Below are 18,583 nucleotides of genomic sequence, written 5' to 3' on the forward strand. Positions count from 1 at the left end.
AGTAGGTTACACGTTTTCTTAAGCCCCACAGTTATTAGAGTTCCTTTCTCTGGTTTATTTGAGATCAGCAGAGCCAACATCTACTTCTGACTTTGGTGTTTAATCATGAAATATGCTATAAAGCAGCCCAAATTGAACATTTCTCTGTTTCTGGGGAACATGAAATAAATCAGCCTGAAGTAATGAAAAGTGGCCATCCAGGAGAGTTGCTTGAGTATTGAAAGTCTTTGTGGCCCTTTAGGAAACTGTCCGTTTGATTGCTGCCAAGGAATCCATGGGCTTCCTTCTCCCTGAAGTCCAGTTCCTGCTCCTGGTGGTCGGTGCCCAAGGAAGCAATCTAATGCCCTTCAATTGGTAGTGCCCTGTCTCGTTTAGGTGCGTTTGCATGAAGGCTAGTGTAGAATGGGTGCTGGAGACCTGGGTTCCAAGCACACACCTCCACCCACCTTTTGACCTTGTGGCCTGGAACAAATCACTTACCGTCTCTGCACCTTGGGATCTCCCTGTGAAATGAAAGGAGCAGGTCAGATGATCGTAAAATCGCTTCCTCTTCTCTAGTCCAGAGAGCTACAGCGAGACTAGGCCGCCACCACACGCGGCTGATTTGAGAACCCAGTCAAGTAGTCAGAGATTCTGGACTTATGAACTCAGAGATTCTGAGTTCTCTGCATTATAATAACTGGATTGAGTTAAGCCTGTGGACAGCCTGTTCAAACAGTGAGCCACCAACATACCTTTATCAGGTATAAGCGCCATCTTCATAATCGCTCCCTGAAGTGGTGGAACTGAATCTTGTCCTAAAAGTAGCATAACATCTTAAGACTCACCTGCACAAAAATCCTTGTCTCCATGTCTTGAACAGGCACACACACAACCCTCAGTCTCTCAAGGTGTCCCATAAGTGATTGCTTTGCGGCCTCAGAACAAAGGTTATTAAATATTTCTATTCCATACAATGTATTTACTTTCTTTAGAGATGGTTTTAGCACTGAGTAGGGAATTTGGGTAGTTGAATAACCCCCTGAAATGCGTGAACTGTGCCAACAGAAGGGCCTGGAACTGAGCAGATACTCAACACCTGTGAGCTACTCCCACCACCACCACCCTCACACCTGGCACTCCAGCCTCACCCTGCTGTTCATAGTGTGATGCCCACAGTGGTATTTTCTGTGATAGAGGTGATCATTATGAGTAAGGGTTTGAGTTAAAACCCAGAATTTTCTCCCTTTCGGTTTTTCATCTACTTGTGCTTACTGTCAGTGGACAAGATGTTTCTATGAAATGGGGCCTGGACGAGATAGCTGTTTCTGCCTGTGCCAGGCTGATCAGATATTTCAACCTGAGGAGGAATGAATGGCTTACTTGAGCTAGAAGCACCTTTGGAAAGTGCCAAATTTTCCTCTGATAATTTTGGAATACAATTCTGGTGAATTTTTTGCAGGTCAAATAGCCACACTAGTCATTATGTTAATCTTTGTTAAGATATAAATGCGCACAAAAAATTTTTTAATGTTAATTAAGTTATAGCTTTTTTATATTTCTCACAGTTAAACTGTACAGTCTTACGACACAGAAAGATGCTTTTGTATTAAAGTAAAATCTTTACTGAGTCAGAAACTGAATTAGATATTCTAAATTCTGTTCAGTAGTGACAGGAGGGTCTGTGATCCGCACAGTGTTTAACTGTGACTCTCAGAATCCCAGCAACTGATTTTATTCCTGTTTGATTGCATTAAGGGATTCATGTAATAACCATTTTTTCAAAATAGAACACTGATGAAATTCCATTTAAGGAGTAGATCTGAAAGTGGAATTTTAATAGCTCACAGGCACAGTACTGTAGCCTTAATGATTGGTATAGATAGTCCTGGAGTGTACTTACACAGAAGCACGTGCCTCCGGAATAAAATGAAAGTAGGTAGGAGGTTCTAGAAACTCAATCCCTCTTCTTTTAAGAAAATCCCTCTGCTTTTAAGACACTTATCTAGCAAGTTTATTAAAACCATGTTGGAAAGTCCTTGTGAGGCCTTCCAAAGTCACGGCATTATCTCGGGTTACACAATGTTACCCCCCTGCTACCACTCACACCCCCTACTTCTCATTATCTTTAAATTCTCCAGTTAAACCCCAGCTACCCAGTGTCCATGATGAATCTTGCTAACACAGAAGTTAAGTGTAATGCTGAGTGACATAATCATAGCATAGTGGGCCTGCTTCTGTTATGGCCGTCCCTTCAGAAGCCCTTCATTGTATATTTTTGTTTTACTTTTTATTTTGTTAATCCTCACCAGAGGATATTTTTTTCATTGTTTTTTAGAGACAGTAGAAGGGAGAGAGAGAGAGAGAAAGAGAAACATCAATGTGAGAGACATCTATTGGTTACCTCCCACATGCCCCCCAACCAGGGCAGGGAATCGAACCTGCAACCCAGGTACATGCCCTTGACCAGGAATCAAATCCGTGACCCTTCCGTGCACTCTAACCACTGAGAAACACCAGCCAGGGCAAATTTTTTTAATTTTTTATTAAGATGTAAAGGCATATTGTTACATGTTTTTGATCGAACCATAGCCATAACCACCGTCAGCGCCCATGCGTGTGTCCGTGATGCTTGGGTGGTTGTGTCGGGTCACTGAGATGGGTGGCGTGTGGGGGAGGACAAGTCAAAGCGCTGAGAAAGTGCCCTTGAGTTCATGGCCCAGCTCAACCACTTTGTGCCCAACATGTACCCTGCCCACGCTCCTGAAGTCTCCCTCTCCTTCCTCTGTGGGGTGTAACATTCATGCCTTCCCAGGAAGGCTGCCGGGATGGGTGGGGTGGGAGGGGGTTACAGAGGAAGTGTTCCAGAGTGCTTGTCACTCCGTGAGTGTGAGCCAGGACACCTTGAGGTTGTCACGTGGTCTAAGGGAAATGAGGCCATTGGGTGTGGCATGTGGTAGATTTGTGTTCCTAGCCCCAAACTGCCCACAGCATCAACGTGTGTATCAGCCAGATGAATCACATAGATGTGGGAGCCATGGGGCCCCATCAGGAAAAATATGCATCAGCCGGTGTGACCCGGCGGTTGAGTGTCAACCCAGGAAGCAAGAGGTCCTTTGGTTCGATTTCCAGTCGGGGCACATGCCAGGGTTTTGGCTCGATCCCCAGTGGGGGGTGTGCAGGAGGCAGCCGATCACTGCTTCTCTCTCGTGGATGCTTCTATCCCTCTATCCCTCTTCCTTCCTCTCTCTCTGAAATCATAAAAACATATTTTTTTAAAGTGTGCAGTGTAAAGGCAACACGTGCACATAGTAGGTAGTTTTCCCATCTCTGTGGAGCTCTGCACGGAGCACCTGCCCCCCAAAACATTTGTTCTAAGGCCGTACGTATTAGAGCAAAGGAGAGAAGCAGCCACAATCGTAGTGTTTCTGACCACAGAACCGTTCTGCTTGTCCCGTCCTCAGTATGACTTTGTTGAGCTCCTGGATGGCAGCAGGTTGATCGCGAGAGAGCGGAACCTTCTGGAATCGGAGCGAGCCGGGCGGCGGGCGCGGTCCGTGAGTCTTCACGAGGCCGGCTTCATCCAGTACCTGGATTCTGGCATCTGGCACCTGGCTTTCTACAATGACGGGAAGAACGCGGAGCAGGTGTCCTTTAACACCATCGTCATAGGTAAGGGCCTCGGGCACCCTTCCCAGGCCGCAGCCTAAGCCCCGCGCTGGGTAGAAACGCGGTTGGCCTTGCCGACACGGAGTGGTTCCTGGGCTGCGGAAGCCGGCGGTTAGATGTGAAAAACATGTTTGAACTGTTCCTTTCTGAGTATGTGACAGACCATTTGGCACCAGGAGGAGGGATTGTTTGGATGCATCTGGAGGAGGCCTGGGCATCAGGTTAACCCCTGAGAACTCTGCCAGTGAGTGGCAGCCCTTGCCTCGCTGTTTAAAAACTCGAGGATCTGCCCGGCCGGTGTGGCCTAGTGGTTGAGCGCCGACCTATAAACCAGGAGGTCACCATTTGATTCCCAGTCGGGGCACATGCTCAGATTGATCCCCCATGGGGGTCGTGCAGGAGGCAGCCGATCAATGATTCTCTCTCCTCATTGATGCTTCTCTCTCGCCCCCCTCCCTTCCTCTCTGAAATCAATAAAAGTGTATGTTTTTGTAGAGTCAGTAAATAAAAACTCTGGCTCACGCAGCCTGTTTTGGTTACGTGCAGCTCACCTTGGGCCAGGGGCAGGCGACCCAACAAGCACGCCTCCTTTCTCTCTCCCTCAGAGTCCGTGGTGGAATGCCCCCGAAATTGCCATGGAAACGGAGAGTGTGTGTCTGGCACTTGCCATTGTTTCCCGGGATTTCTGGGTCCGGATTGTTCGAGAGGTATGCGAGTCCCGTTGTTTTTTCTTAAGCCTGTGTCCCTAAACCATGGCAACAGGGCTGATCCAGGAAGCCACCGAGCCGGGGGGAGGGGGGACCTGGCACCCCTGTCCTGGTGCTACTGCCTCTCACTCCAGGCCCGCCAGCCCGGGCACCATTGACATGTCGTGTCCTCTTCCCCAGCAGCCTGCCCCGTGCTGTGCAGCGGCAACGGGCAGTACTCCAAGGGCCGCTGCCTGTGCTTCAGCGGCTGGAAGGGCACCGAGTGCGACGTGCCCACCACGCAGTGCATCGACCCACAGTGCGGGGGCCGCGGCATCTGCATCATGGGCTCCTGTGCCTGCAACTCGGGGTACAAAGGCGAGAACTGCGAGGAAGGTAAACACATCCGTGCGTGCAGGCGTCCATGTCACCCTCGTGAAAAGAAACCGATTAAACGCGTGGCCTTCACGGTGGCCGGCACATCCTTTCTTTTGCCTCCTCATGAAAGTCAGTTCGATTTCCATACCTGGGGATGTGCTGTTTTTTTCAGCATGTGAGCTGATAGAAAGAACAAATACCAGAGGGCCTCTTTGCTCTTTCTCAATCGTGTGAATAACTCTTTTTCTTGTAACGCTGAGAAAGCAAGCAAACATTTGTGTTGAGGAACCAAGGGTAGCCTGTTGTATGAGTGGTTTTTTTTACAGATTTTCACATTGATGCCAGCGTTTACATGGGGCATTTGGCGTCTCTGGAAAGACATAACTAGTGAACAAAATGACTGTTGGACCGAATAACGAGTGAACGAAAGTACAGCGTCGTGGGTTAGTCCCACACCGTGTGCGTTGGCGACAGTCCGATACGCCACTGTGAAGTGCAGTTGAAGTGTTTTTTCAAAAAGCAGAAAAACACCATTTCTGGTCTTCAGTCAAATTGATTTTATAGACCCACATACACAGAGTAATACAATTAAGTCCCGGAATTAAATTTTCAGGCCATTGACCTACAAGTGTAAAGTTCTGTTGAATCCAATTGCTAAATTAAAAGTCGTCATCTAAAGCACATTAAAGTGGATGAAGAGAGATAGAGAGTGTGCCACTCATTTGTTTCTCAAACGGTCCGAGGGGCCACACAGCAGCCAGCACTCGATGGTCGTGGGTCAGGTCAGCCAGCCCAGTGTTGTTACCAAGAAGCCAATGCGTGTGACTCCCTGATGGGGCAGGACAGAGAGCAGTGGTCCGCAGTCCCAGAGCAGGTGTGAGTGATTCATGAAAATTACAGATCCTCGCAAGGCTCGCTTCCCTGAGGGGCATGCCTCTCCATGCTTTATGGGATGACGCTTTGCATTGTCAGCAATGAGTTCTGGAAAATGGCAGGTGTATGTTAGAGGGTCCAAAATGTTCATATAAATTAGGTTGGGATTTCATTCTTTATGTTGCACGCCCTATGTCTGATGCCTTCTAGATTGGTCACCAAATTGTCCTCTGCTCTTGACACCAGCTGACTGTCTCGACCCTGGCTGTTCGAACCACGGTGTGTGCATCCATGGCGAGTGCCACTGCAACCCGGGCTGGGGTGGAAGCAACTGTGAGATCCTGAAGACCATGTGTCCGGACCAGTGCTCCGGGCACGGGACGTACCTTCAGGAAAGCGGCTCCTGCACCTGTGACCCTAACTGGACCGGCCCAGACTGCTCAAATGGTGAGGTCCCTAAATGCAGCACAATGGTGGGCTTACGAAGGCTTAGCCAAACCTTAAGATACTGTAGTTTTTTAAAATATACTTTTATCGACTTCCGAGAGAAAGGGAGAGAATGAGAGAGAGAGAGACATCAATGGTGAGAAAGAATGGTTGATCAGCTGCCTTCTGCACACCCCCTACTGGGGATTAAGCCAGCAACCCGGGCATGTGCCCTGACCAGGAATCAAACCATGACCTCCTGGTTCATAGGTCGACGCTCAACCACTGAGCAATACTGGCTGGGCTGAGATATGGTAATTTTTGAAACACGCTTATTAAATTTAATATAGATTTTTATTAAAGTGATTGTTGATAGAAATAAATATTAAACGTAATGAAATTTGTTGTCTTATAAAAAGGAAAGAAACAGGCTTCGTAGTTTGTCATTAAAATTTCTTCTGTAGCAACATCATAAAGAATAATCTTTCACTTCTGGAAAGCACTCTCAAGGCCTGTGTACAGCGTGGGGATCTAAGCACATGATCTCGTAGTGAAGAATCCGCCCTTAAAAATTATTTGAGAACCTAAGGCTAAACATGGTCACAGTAAAGGGTATACACCTGTAGGTATTATGACGTATAGAATGGTTCAACACTGAGTATTTAATTATAACACAGGCATATCTCGGAGATATTGCGGGTTTAGTTCCAGAACACTGCCATAATGCGAACATTGCAATAAAACAGGTTATAATCTTTGGTGGCGGAAGATCCTGACTTCAATGTGTAAAAAATGCAACATCTGTGAAGCGCAATACAATGAGGTCTGCCTGTAATATGGTAATAACAGAAATGGCAGGCAGTCATTTCATCCAATTGGTCAGGTTCTTGGTGAGCGCCCACTGTGTGCCTGGCACTGTGCCGGGCCGACAGGGACAAATGGGTAATAAATCAGTCCGGCCCTCTAGCGGGGGGACTTTCAGGTGTTCGACCTGAGTGACCTACAGTCTTAGCTACCTGTTTACTGTGACCTTGTGTACATATCCGTGCATATGCTCACATCACTGAAGGAAAAGCTTTCCAACAGCGTACACACACTGATCCTTTTTTACAAGCGTATTCTGCTTTTTAAACTCTGATTGCAACCCATGACTTAATTTCATGGCCGCTCATGGGTCCCACCGTTTGAAAGGAGGCTGTTCTGGTCCAGAAAATGACCGTGTAAATTGGGGAACTAAGAGGAACACACATGAAACACATAGAAACGAGTACATTCGAGTTCATTGAGTTTCACGTGGAAAGATGTGCGAAATTCAGTCAACACCCAGAGGAATGGTGCCTTGATGCCCACTGAGAGTTCTCAGAGAGACTTTTCCTAATGGTCTTCCTCCCTTTAAAGGTTGTCGTGAGTGTAGGGGTGGGGAGGCGTATTTTTTGACTCAGGAAAAGTATTACAAAGTACCTAAGAGCCTGGCCTCTGAAATCAGGGCCGGGGTTCAGATCCAGGCCCTCCTGCTTGGCTCTGTAACCTCAGGCAGTGACTGTAAGTGTCCGTTTACGCGCCTGTAAAATGGACTTCATCATGAGACAGTCTTCGCAGGATGCTGTGGGGGTTCCTTGAATTCTGCCTGTGAAGGACTTAGGTACAGCGCTGAGCCCGTAATGAATTCTACATGTCACTGCCAGCACCGCTACATTCGCAAAGATCCAAACCTGAGCGTGTCGACAGCCGGGGGACAGTGAGGGCAGGGTGTTCGGAGGGGGAAGTTGGGCTGGGCCCAGTTATGGGGATGCAGTTTGGAAATGATGGTTTAGGTCACGGGGAGTGTACTCGCAGTGAAGATGTGCACCCACTGATGTGATGAGAACAGTATCTTAGGACCTTGGTGGAGAGACTGTATGTATGTCAGTGTCTGAACAGGGAGGCTGCTGACCAAAGACACGGCAGCGAGCTCCCCACAGGACAAGGTGACGAGAGCATGGATCCGCTTGGAGTTAGCAGAAACGAAAAGGGTGAATCTGAGGGACTTTGTACTAGTAAAGGGAAGAGACAGGACTCTCCAAGAACGCCGAGTGTAGATACTGGTGAGAAGAGCTGAGAGTCTGAAGCAAGGAGATGGGTGTTCGCGTGAATGTCTCTAATGAGGCGAGAAAGTTGGGAAGGGCTGAGGCTCAGGGGTCAGCAGGATGTCACAGCAGCGATGGGGGGATACGTGAGAAACAGGAGGTGATAGATTCTGCTTGGCTGCTCAAACTCTGAGCAAAAGTCAATAATAGAAAGAAAGAAGAAGATTGAAGAGGAGGGAAAGGAAAGGTGGAGGTGGAGGTGGAGGAGAAATTGGAAGAAGAGAGGAACCTGGGCTGGAAAGTGCGTGACTCACAGAGCAAGTAACATCCAGGGGGAAGAAGAGCAACAATTGGGCCTGGGGGCTGGATTGGAGAGGGCTGGGGCGGTCTCCCTAAAGTTTTCCAAAATCATCGCCAGCCAGCACTATCAGACACGTGCGTGGCATTATTCTATTTTATTTTATTTTTAAAAAATATTTTTATTGATTTCAGAGAGGAAGGGAGAGAGAGATAGAAACATCAGTGATGAGAATCATTGATTGGCTGCCTTCTGCACACCCACACTGGGATCAAGCCCACAACCCACGGAATCTAACCACGACCTCCTGGTTCATAGGTGGACACGCAACCACTGAGCCACACCAGCCAGGCTGCATGGGGTTATTTTAAATAACACTCTAACTTGTTCTGCCCTCTGTTCTTCAAAATATATTTTATAATTACAACAATCAAAATAGGCATTTAGTTATTTCTGTTTTTATTTACATTTCCAGCTTTTAAACAACAAAAAAAAAATGCATCCCACAAAGATATCCACTTAAAGTTTATAGATGAAAGCACTTGTACAGTAAAACTATTAGTTTGGGTCCTTTATGCCTCAATCAGCAAAACAGGCATGATAATCCTAGATTTAAATAATACTTGTTTGAAATGTCATCCTTCTAATTTGTTTCCCACAATCATACAAGGAGGAGAAGAATAACATAATAGCCCTTTTTTTGTTTCATATAAAGTTATTTAACATTACCTGAATTATTTGATAAAGGGCTGTTTGTAATTTGTAGTAAATAACTCAAAAGGTAATTCAGTCTTCTTCATAAAATGATATTGCTATGAGTAGCAAAAAGAGATCTAAGTGTTCATCAAAATATAAATTGGCTGCCACAAGCGCATATCATTATTTTACATATTTAGACTAATTGTTGTGCTGATGTAATTACGTTGCTATTGGAAAATCTAATTTTTTCGCTATACAAAATGACTTCATCCTATTCATCTCTGTGTCTTCAGTGCAAAGCAGAAACTTAACATGTATTAAACGCTCTCAATACATAGAGCTGAATAATGAGAATAGTCTTTTTTGGAGGAAAGTGAGCATTGAATAACCTTTTCTATTAGTGGCAAAAAAAAAGAAAAAGCAGAAAACTCACTTAGAATTATAAGTAAGGGTCTCAACTATGCATATACACATCCTGGGAAAATATCTGGAACCATGTGCCTCAAATGCAGCTACATGTTGCATAGTTCCCACTGAAATCTTACAAAAACGCTGTTAATTTACCTTTGTGACAAAGCTAACTAGCAGAATAATTCTGAACATCTAACTGAATCCTAAGGCAAAACACTTTCCCAGCTGCCCCTTCTGCTGCTGCAGAAATGACCTTCAGGCACCTAAATTCAACAAGAGTTTACCCCCAAAGAAACATCTGGTTAAGCTGCTAGAAGAGAAGAAAGGAATTCTTTCCCTCAGAAAGTTTATGGGTTTGAAAGCAATAGAACTTGCCTCTATCTTCATCAGCAGTTTGCCCATTAATTAGCCCTTCAATTCCACTTCAATTAAATTAACTCTAATTAATAAGTTCATTACAAAGATCGACGCACCTTGCTCAGAGCTAGTGTGCTAAACGCTGATAAACACCTTGGCCCTAATGAAACATTGATTCGATGGAAGGAAAACAGGACCTCGGAAAGAAACCCCTGTCTTCTGGCGCTTGGTTGACGTTCTGTTCCTCTGAAGTTAATCAAACCACCTTAGATCTCTTAATCAAAAATTTAATTCCAACGAGAGAGAAAACGCAACACGAAGAAAACACAGTTCGTCTCTTCCAGTTCGTAGTCCTGGCTGTTGTTTGTAAGAGGTGTTCCGCCTCCCGCGCCCGTGCAGGGTGTTGAGATTCTGCAGCACTTTGAGACAGAGAAGGGCGTATCTGAGAAACGTCATTTGGGCAGTGAATGGGGAGCACGGGGCCCTGTGACTGTGTACCCAGTCACCAACTTTTAGTTGAAAAAGAGTGCGGTAGTGCATTTTCTCTGTGTTCAAAATGATGTCAGGGTTTTGGCGATCAGCATTTTTATTGCAAGAAAGTCAAAACTAAAGGATCATTTTTTCAATCTTAGAAAAGAGTGACAGTTAACTTTATTTAACTTTCTCTGTGGACAGTAGAAAATAAAACGCCCTGCCACGTTGTCTCTGTCTCTCCCTCAGTTGGATCCTATAAAAGAAAGCTTTTTAAGAAAAAGAAAAGTAATTCTGTACCTGAATTCTTTTTAAAGACCGAACCTATGATTATAGTTGTTGTTTTCATTTTGTCTGGGTGTTTTATTTGTTGGGGGAGCGGGCGGTCAAATGTTTTTGTTAATCCTCACCTGAGGATAGCCTTTCCATTGCTTTTCAGAGAGAGTGGAAGGGAGGGGGGCAGGGAGAGAGAGAGAGAAACATCAATGCGAGAGGCACATGGATTGGTTGCCGCCTGCGCATGCCCCACACAGGTGCGGGGAGTGACCCTGCCACCCAGGTACACGCCCTTTATCGAAAACGAACCCGAGACGCTTCAGTGCTCGGGCTGGCACACTAACCACTGAGCAGCACCGGCCAGGGCCAATTACAGTTTTTAAGTCCTTTGGTCTCTTGTGCTCCGTTCAGCGGTTCCAGTCATTGGAAGCCTTGTTTCTGAACCGGCACAGTCAGTAGTTATGTGATTAACCTGGTTTTCCGCTGTGGTTCTGTGAGGCAGCTTGTATCTTTCAACAATACGCATTACTGAACGGGAAGAATCGCAGTTTCTCTCGCTCAGCCATGCCTGTGCCTCAGAAGCAAGCTAATGTGCATACTCTAATAGATCCTTTTTAATTAATGTTTCTGAATATTTTAAAATTTTGAACTCTAGGATTAGAAATAACACCTTTTCAATTCTTGCTGAAGGGGTGAAACCCAACCGCTGTTAGCCGCCTGCTTAGACCCTAACATACTTCACTGACTTACTGTTCATGTGATGAAGTAACACACGTGTGCATGTGCTCTGGGCTGCCCAAAGGTACTCTCGGTTACATATGTGTGTATTTTCTTTGGTTACGAATCATGTGTTCTGTTTCGTTAGTAGCCCATGTGCATATGTGTATATACATGTATGTATAATATAGGAAATGGTTTCTAAAACGGTCATGTGTATTTGATGCACGATTACAGCAGCATATAAAATTAAGTGATGGACAAAAACTGAACTTCTACCATTTATATGCTTAGTAGTTGACGCTGACATTTACTTAGTCCATAAACCCTGTGACTTTTGTTCAGGGATGGTGATCTTCACCTTCACACGGCTTCTTCATCCCCGTCTCACTCCCTGCTACTCTTCTCTCCTGCCCCGCTCCCCTTTCCCTACAGAAATATGCTCCGTGGACTGCGGCTCGCACGGGGTCTGCATGGGGGGCACGTGTCGCTGCGAAGAAGGCTGGACGGGCCCCGCGTGCAATCAGAGAGCCTGCCACCCTCGCTGTGCGGAGCACGGGACCTGCAAGGACGGCAAGTGCGAGTGCAGCCAGGGCTGGAACGGGGAGCACTGCACCATCGGTAGGCTGCGCCCCTGCACCCCCCGCCCCGCCCCCCGCACCTCCCACTGCGCGCCCCTGCGCCCTGGGAAGAGCTAGTGTTGGCTGGGTTTCTACTCGGAAAAGCAGTAAACAAGACAAGCACACACACACACACTCGTGGTCCAGACAACAGTGTGATGGTTACCAGAAGGAAGGGGGTTGGGGGTAGTCAAAGGTAAAGGGGGTCATTATATGGTGATAGAAGGAGATTCGGCTTAGGGGGGTGAGCACACAATGCAATATCCAGATGATATTGTGGGGATGTGCATGTGAAACCTTCAGAATTTTATTAACCAACATCACACCAATGCACTTAATTAACATTTTTTAATTTTTTTAATTGCAAAAAAAAAGCTGATTTCTTCTAATTAATTTTTACTCATCTTTATTAAACAGGAATTGTTTTTCAGTAACATTCTCATTTTACAATGGCAGTTTAGTTCTTTCTAGAACAACTGATATGAGTGCGAAGTATAAGAAATTTTTATCCGTTGTTTTTTGTGATGGCCACAAAAATTGACCCATGTAAAGGTGATTTCATTTCTTACCTATATATAAGCTTTCATTGACTATTACCTTTTCGTGTTCCATATTGCATGTGCATAACAAAAAAATACTTTTATTTTAAGAAAAAGTCTATGTTCCCTTTTGGGCTTCTGTAGATTTGCAGAGTCCCACATCTTTGCACTGGTTAGTATACCTAGTACCACTTTTTCAGGGTATTCGGTGCCTTTTTTTTTTTTTTACCATTTGAGTCACTAAAATGGAAACATTTAATTTTAAAAAAAATACAACGAAAATAAGTACAAGTGGCCCTTGAACAACACGGGTTTGAACTGTGTGGGTGACTGACCTGTGGATTTTTTTTAATAAATCCCTACATCATGTTTGACCCATGGTTGGGAGTCTGCAGTGCAGAGGGCCAAATGCATTCATCCACCTCCCCCATTTCGAAGGGGGCAGAGCATCTACAGAGATTGGCATGTGCGGAGGGTCCCGGAACCAAGCCTCCATGGAGGCTGAGGGACAGCTTTAAGTTTTCAGGGAGTCAAGAGTTATATGTGGGTTTTTGGCTGGGTGGGGGTCAGTGCCCCTTTGCCATGCATCATTCAAGGGTCCAGTGTAATCGATGTCTACCTCAGCTCAGTGAAAGTGTGCAATATCCAATATAATAAAAGGGTGATATGCAAATTGACCCTAAAGGCAGAACAACCAGTTGCTGTGATGTACACTGACCACCAGGGGGCAGACGCTCAACGCAGGAGCTGCCCCCTGGTGGTCAGTGCGCTTCCACAAGGGGAGCGCTGCTCAGCGAGAAGCCAGCTCATGGCTGGCCACCACAGCGGTGGTGGTGGGAGCCTCTCTTGCCTCTGTGGCAGCGCTAAGGATGTCTGACTAACGGCTTAGGCCAGCTCCTCGGGGAGCGGACCTAAGCCAACAGGTAGACATCCCTCGAGGGCTCCTGAACTTCGAGAGGGCGCAGGCCAGGCTGAGGGACCCCCCGAGTGCACGAATTTTTGTGCACCGGGCCTCTAGTTAATTATAAATGTCACAGGCCTGCAACAATTTATAACACTTGAGGTAGGGCGTTTCTCCACACCATTTTGTGTCTGTAGGGTAGAACTTGATAAAGCTTTCGAGGGAGTCTTGTTATCTTAAAAGGTTTCTTCTTCTAAAGTATCCATAAGGAGTACGTACTTTGCTCTTTTTGCTTACAGGAATTGGTTAGCCAGGAAGTTTTCATGGGAACATTGAAACCACATATGTCCTATAAACTGTCACGGTTGTATCTTTGTAAATGTCATGGGGTTCTCTCTAATCCTGCTGACATCCCTGACACTTGTTTCAAGGAGTCCAGTACCAGCCCCCATGGGGTGCCCACTGGCCAGGCTCACAGGCTGGGGTAGCCCTGCTCACAGGTAGTAGTTACCAGAGGAACAGGAGCCAGCAGGGGCGTCAGGGAAACCCACCCACAGGTGTCCCCCCGGAGGGGTCCCCCGCAGCGTGACTCTCTCCAGCAGTGACATGCGTCAGTGCGGGCCATGGTTCTGCCCAGGGAAGCCCCTTGGAGACTCAGGGTGCAAGGTTTTGATGGAGCTGCTCAAATAGGCAGCCTTGTCGGCCACAAGCAAACCACCGACATTTCAGAGGCTCCGCAGGAAAGCAGGCTTTGGGGGCTTCAGTTGGACAAATGAGCCTCATAGGGGAGGGAACAGCCAGCCCCCCAGATGGCAGCCAGGGCCCCAGATGGCAGCCAGGGCCCCAGATGGCAGCCAGGGCCAGCCTGCACACTCAAAGGTTCCCTCCCACCTGAGAGGCATCCTTGGGGTCTCATTGTCACAGATGAGCTCACTGCCCAGCCCTGGGGACACGAGATTCACAGCACCCATGGGTGCTCATCCCTCGATTTCATGCAGCGTCCCCCTCCTCTGCTCTCGGAGAGGCCGCGTAGGGCAATGACCGCCTGTTGTTCGTGTGAACAACATTAGGTGGAGAAAAGTTGACAACCACAGTTTGTGTATCTTCCTGTGGACGAACAGGGGACCGGGCAATACCCCTGTGACCACACAGACCCATGTCAAGTCCCAGAATGCCCACCACCAGCGGAGGGCGGGAAAGGGCTCTGATCATGTTTGTATGTTATGACCCCACCCCCTCCCTACCCGGGCAGCAGTGAATCGATTCCAGCTGGAGAAAAGCTGCCTATTGACTGTATGTATCCCAGGAAAGCAACAAACGCGTGCGTATCTAGCGGAGAAAACCAGGAAGCGAACTGTAAAGTTAACAGGCAGGTTTAACTTGCCACCCCGCAGTTACTAAGCCCTACTGTTGTTCTCCCTGACCGTGGCAATGTCACATGGCTCGTTTCTCACGTTGCGCTGTTCTGGAACAACTGTTCCATGTCTGGCGACAAGCGGGATCATTGTGATGAGGTAACATGTCTTGCTGCGGTCCTTAACAATTCCATTTCTACTGTTTCATTTTATTTTGCTGCTTTTGTAGTCCCTGTAAGTAACCACGTGGAAATAAAGGGCCTACGTTATTTCAGCATAAATCCTAGAAGCGGACCCTTTTGAAGATATAGAGAACCTTTAAAGCATTGCTGTTGCTCTTTAATACGATTAGAAGTATTGCTCCAGACTTGGGCAGGCAAAGGTCCCACTGGTGGCCCCCTGGACCAGCGGTCGCCAACTGGTGGTCTGTGAGGTCCCAAAGGTTGGCGACCGCTGCCCTAGACATGCCTGGGTACCTGTCCACTGTGACCCTGAGGGGCCAGTGCCAGGTGGCCTTCGAAGGGCTCTGAATTGATAGCCCAGGGACCCGAGTGTGTCCTCATTCCGGACGGTCACTGCGCTGTGCGTTTCCTCTATTTCAACACATAGGCATCTGGCTGGAAGGAGCTGCCACTTTGTGAGAGAATACTTATAAACCAGCCAGGCTTTTTTTCTCATTCCATATGATGTGCCAGCTCATTGAATACAACCAGGGAGCTTAATTGAAAGAGAGATGAAGGAGAAATTAAACAGTTAGGTGCACACCAACGTTCCCAATAGAAAGCAAAGGATATTCGTCATCAGTCATCTTCCTGTCTTCGTAGCTGTTTACGCTTTTCATGAAACCGTAGGGATTTTGGTGCTAAAACAGGTTATGAATTTAGAGTATTCCCTGAACACACCATCTATTGGAAAGGATTGGGTCCTGATGTTTTATTTTTTATATATATTTTTATTGGTTTCAGAGAGGAAGGAAGAGGGAAAGAGAAAAACATCATTGATGAGAGAGAATCATTGATCAGCTGCCTCCTGCACAGCCCCTATGGGGGAGCCACAACCCGGGCATGTGCCCTGGCCAGGAATCAAAGTGTGACCACCCGGTTTATAGATCAATGCTCAGCCACTGAGCCAGCTGGGCAAGGTTCCTGATACTTTTATTAGGATGTTCATATTTTCTTCTCATAAATCATACAGGGGTGGACAAAAGTAGGATTACCATTGTTTGTATATAAAATAATACAATAATTAATAAGTGATACAAGAAGAAACTTTTGTGTACTCACCACTGTCGGCCCACTTCTGCCCACCCTGTGTGTTCCGGTCGGGGTTGGAGAGGTGCTGCTGTTTAAAATCCTGGTCATGAGCAAGGTGCAGTCTGTTCTGTTGTGGTATTTCCTCCTGCGAATGCCTCAAACACAGAGTTGCTTATTGAGCTACATTGATTTCCATGTACTTTCAGGCAATTCAAATGGAAATTTGGCCTAGGGGAAATCCTAATTCCTTTAAGCTACAAAAGACTAGCTATTTGTTTTTATTCTAATTCTTTAGTACACTGGGAAACAAGATCATTAATGATCACAAAGACACGCTTTGTGTGTTCAGAGGAAACTTAGACGGGCAGCACTCAGCACACCTCCATTCAATACCGGTTGCTCTGGGCTTTGCGATGCTGCCATTAGCGGTTGAAAATGAAATACACACAGTTGGGGAGTTTCCTACTGAGCAATAGGGGGTAAGAGAACGATCAAAACTATACCAGGGGAGCACTCTGGTCTGTTGTTCTTTTTCTCAGGAAAATGGTGAAAGGGTCGTCTTTTAATTGTTAAATTTAAAAAGTGAGTGACAATTTGGGAGTTTTTGGGGGAAGGAGACACTCTGATAAAAGTTTCACTTGGATTACAAAATCAATATTTTTTGTAACTTTTGCGATATTCCTAAATTGGCGATCGTATTCATAACAATATAGAACAGGGGCATTCTAAATCTGTCTTTTTTGCATTTTCATTCGAGCTCTACGGTTCCCCTTACCAAGTGGACATAGGGTGGCGTTTACACCTGCCAGGGGCCTCCTGGGGGACATGGGGCCTCCCCTCTGGCAGTGTGACTCAGTCCATCGGAAAGGGGTCTCTAGCGCCCCCTGCCTGGTTCCTGCAGGCTTGGGGGTGTTCACTGAACCTGGCGAAGCTTGGCTCCAGGCTCCTCGCGGCACCAGCCCCTGCTCAGGTCTCGCCGGGGGACCGGGGGTGATGTGGTCCTGTGTTAATGGAGACCCTGCACATCAGTGAAGGCCTTGTCCCTTCCCACTCGAGTTTCTTTCCCTCACACTTCCCTTGGGCTGAGGGGCTCTGGGGTGACGGGCACTTGGAGGATGCACTGAGGAGACGGAGCTGGGGTGCATTTAGTTCCGAGGTAACTGGAGGTGGGTGTGAGGTGGGAAGTCACGGCCTTCTGTGCTGACCTGGCCACGAGGGACGTTCCTGCCACCGCTGACCGGCCGAGTGGGTGGAAGGGGCAGGGGTTCCGTGAGGCTCTGCCCGTGGCCTGTGGAGCCGCTCACAAAGTAGGTGGCTGGTGGAGGAGAGAGCACGTCAGACATGTGCAGAAACAAGTTAACCTACAGAAAACCCTCCCTGTCATCACACAGGGAGTAAAATTCCTGAGGGAAGCCGTTTTCTCCTGCCAGAAACAGGCTTGATTATGGGACTTACATGCTTATCATTTCCTCCGTGCGGTGAATGTTTTTGAGGGATTCATCGGAATTCCTGTAATTGGGGGGCACAAGCCTATAATAGTACCACAGAGGTGAGCCCCTCGGGCGGGAGGCCACGCCCGTCACGCATCCGAGTGCATCCCGAGTTATGGGAACATGAAGTACGGATGCCGGCAAAGGCAGCCTGAACTCCTGATGTGCCACTCGAGGACATCACAGGCAGCTAAGGAATGTCGTGGACCCAACGAGTACTTCAGGTGGCTTAGTTACACTGTGAAAAGGCTTCCTGCCCTGGCAGCAGCCCAAAGCTCCTGCGTGTTGCTAAGGTAAATTTCAGTGGCAGTTGTATTGCTTTGGGAAATGTTCGATGTGTTCTGTGCTTTAGAAAAGGGGCATTTCTTCAGGACTTCTAAACTCAGATCTGAGTGCAGGCAGCTGTTTCGTGGGTGAGTACATCTGGGTGTAACAGGTATCTTTCCATTGAGTTGATTGCCAGGTCACCGGGGAGGAGGAGAATTTGGAGTCTTTAGGAGACATCCACTGTGCTGTCCCATGAGAATGAGTTCTATGCGGTGATGGCTGTGAGCGGACAGGTTTCTCTCCAGTCTCCTCCGTGGCATAACGTGGCCCCAGTCATTGCTATACATTAAGTTGATTTCTCCTCAGCTGACTGCAAGGCCCACTGGCTTCCGAGGCAGCTGTGTTCCGAACAACATGGAGGTGCGCGCCCCTGTCATTTTTCTCAGATGGGAGAAGGATAGAAGGCAGTGCTGGCTATTGGCTTGTTTTGTGATCACTTGGGTGTTACTGTAAAATTCCTCATTTCTTTAGGCTGCATAAACCTGCGTCCTGTCTTTCTAGTCTTGAGTTTCGCAGTTTTCTGCTAAACCCAGGAACTTAGTCATTTTCTAGCGAGTCTCAGCTTCTCAGAGAATGTGCTACGTAGGTGCCCGTGTCTTAGGGAAGCAGTTCATGCACTGTATTATCCCAAGGAGGTGTTTGTAACTGTCCATGGGAATTAAAATGTTATCTGCCATGACAGATTCCTAAAATGTGGATATACCTGTGCCTGGGCTTTCCCTTCTGCTTCCTTAACCCTCCTTTCTCAGCTGCATTCCGTTTAAATTTAAAAAAAAAAAAAAAACTTATGGA

General features: G+C 47.1%; 1 protein-coding gene across 11 annotated transcripts in view; it reads left to right on the top strand.

Moving 5' to 3' along the window:
- Window positions 1–18,583, top strand: part of TENM3 (teneurin transmembrane protein 3) — a 670,243-nt gene that overhangs the window by 567,739 nt on the left and 83,921 nt on the right. For 10 of the 11 annotated variants that reach the window (XM_070408131.1, XM_070408130.1, XM_070408129.1 and 7 more), the window contains 5 exons: window positions 3,444–3,651; window positions 4,254–4,355; window positions 4,536–4,730; window positions 5,832–6,032; window positions 11,742–11,927. In XM_070408131.1, the coding sequence (XP_070264232.1) occupies window positions 3,444–3,651; window positions 4,254–4,355; window positions 4,536–4,730; window positions 5,832–6,032; window positions 11,742–11,927 (892 nt within the window). The remainder of the gene's footprint in view (window positions 1–3,443; window positions 3,652–4,253; window positions 4,356–4,535; window positions 4,731–5,831; window positions 6,033–11,741; window positions 11,928–18,583) is intronic. The other variant, XM_070408134.1, reaches the window with a different exon arrangement.

The sequence above is a fragment of the Myotis yumanensis genome, unplaced genomic scaffold (genome assembly GCF_028538775.1).
Source record: "Myotis yumanensis isolate MYYU_CA2020_CCGP unplaced genomic scaffold, mMyoYum1.0.hap1 SCAF_3, whole genome shotgun sequence".
NCBI classification, from domain to species: domain Eukaryota; kingdom Metazoa; phylum Chordata; class Mammalia; order Chiroptera; family Vespertilionidae; genus Myotis; species Myotis yumanensis.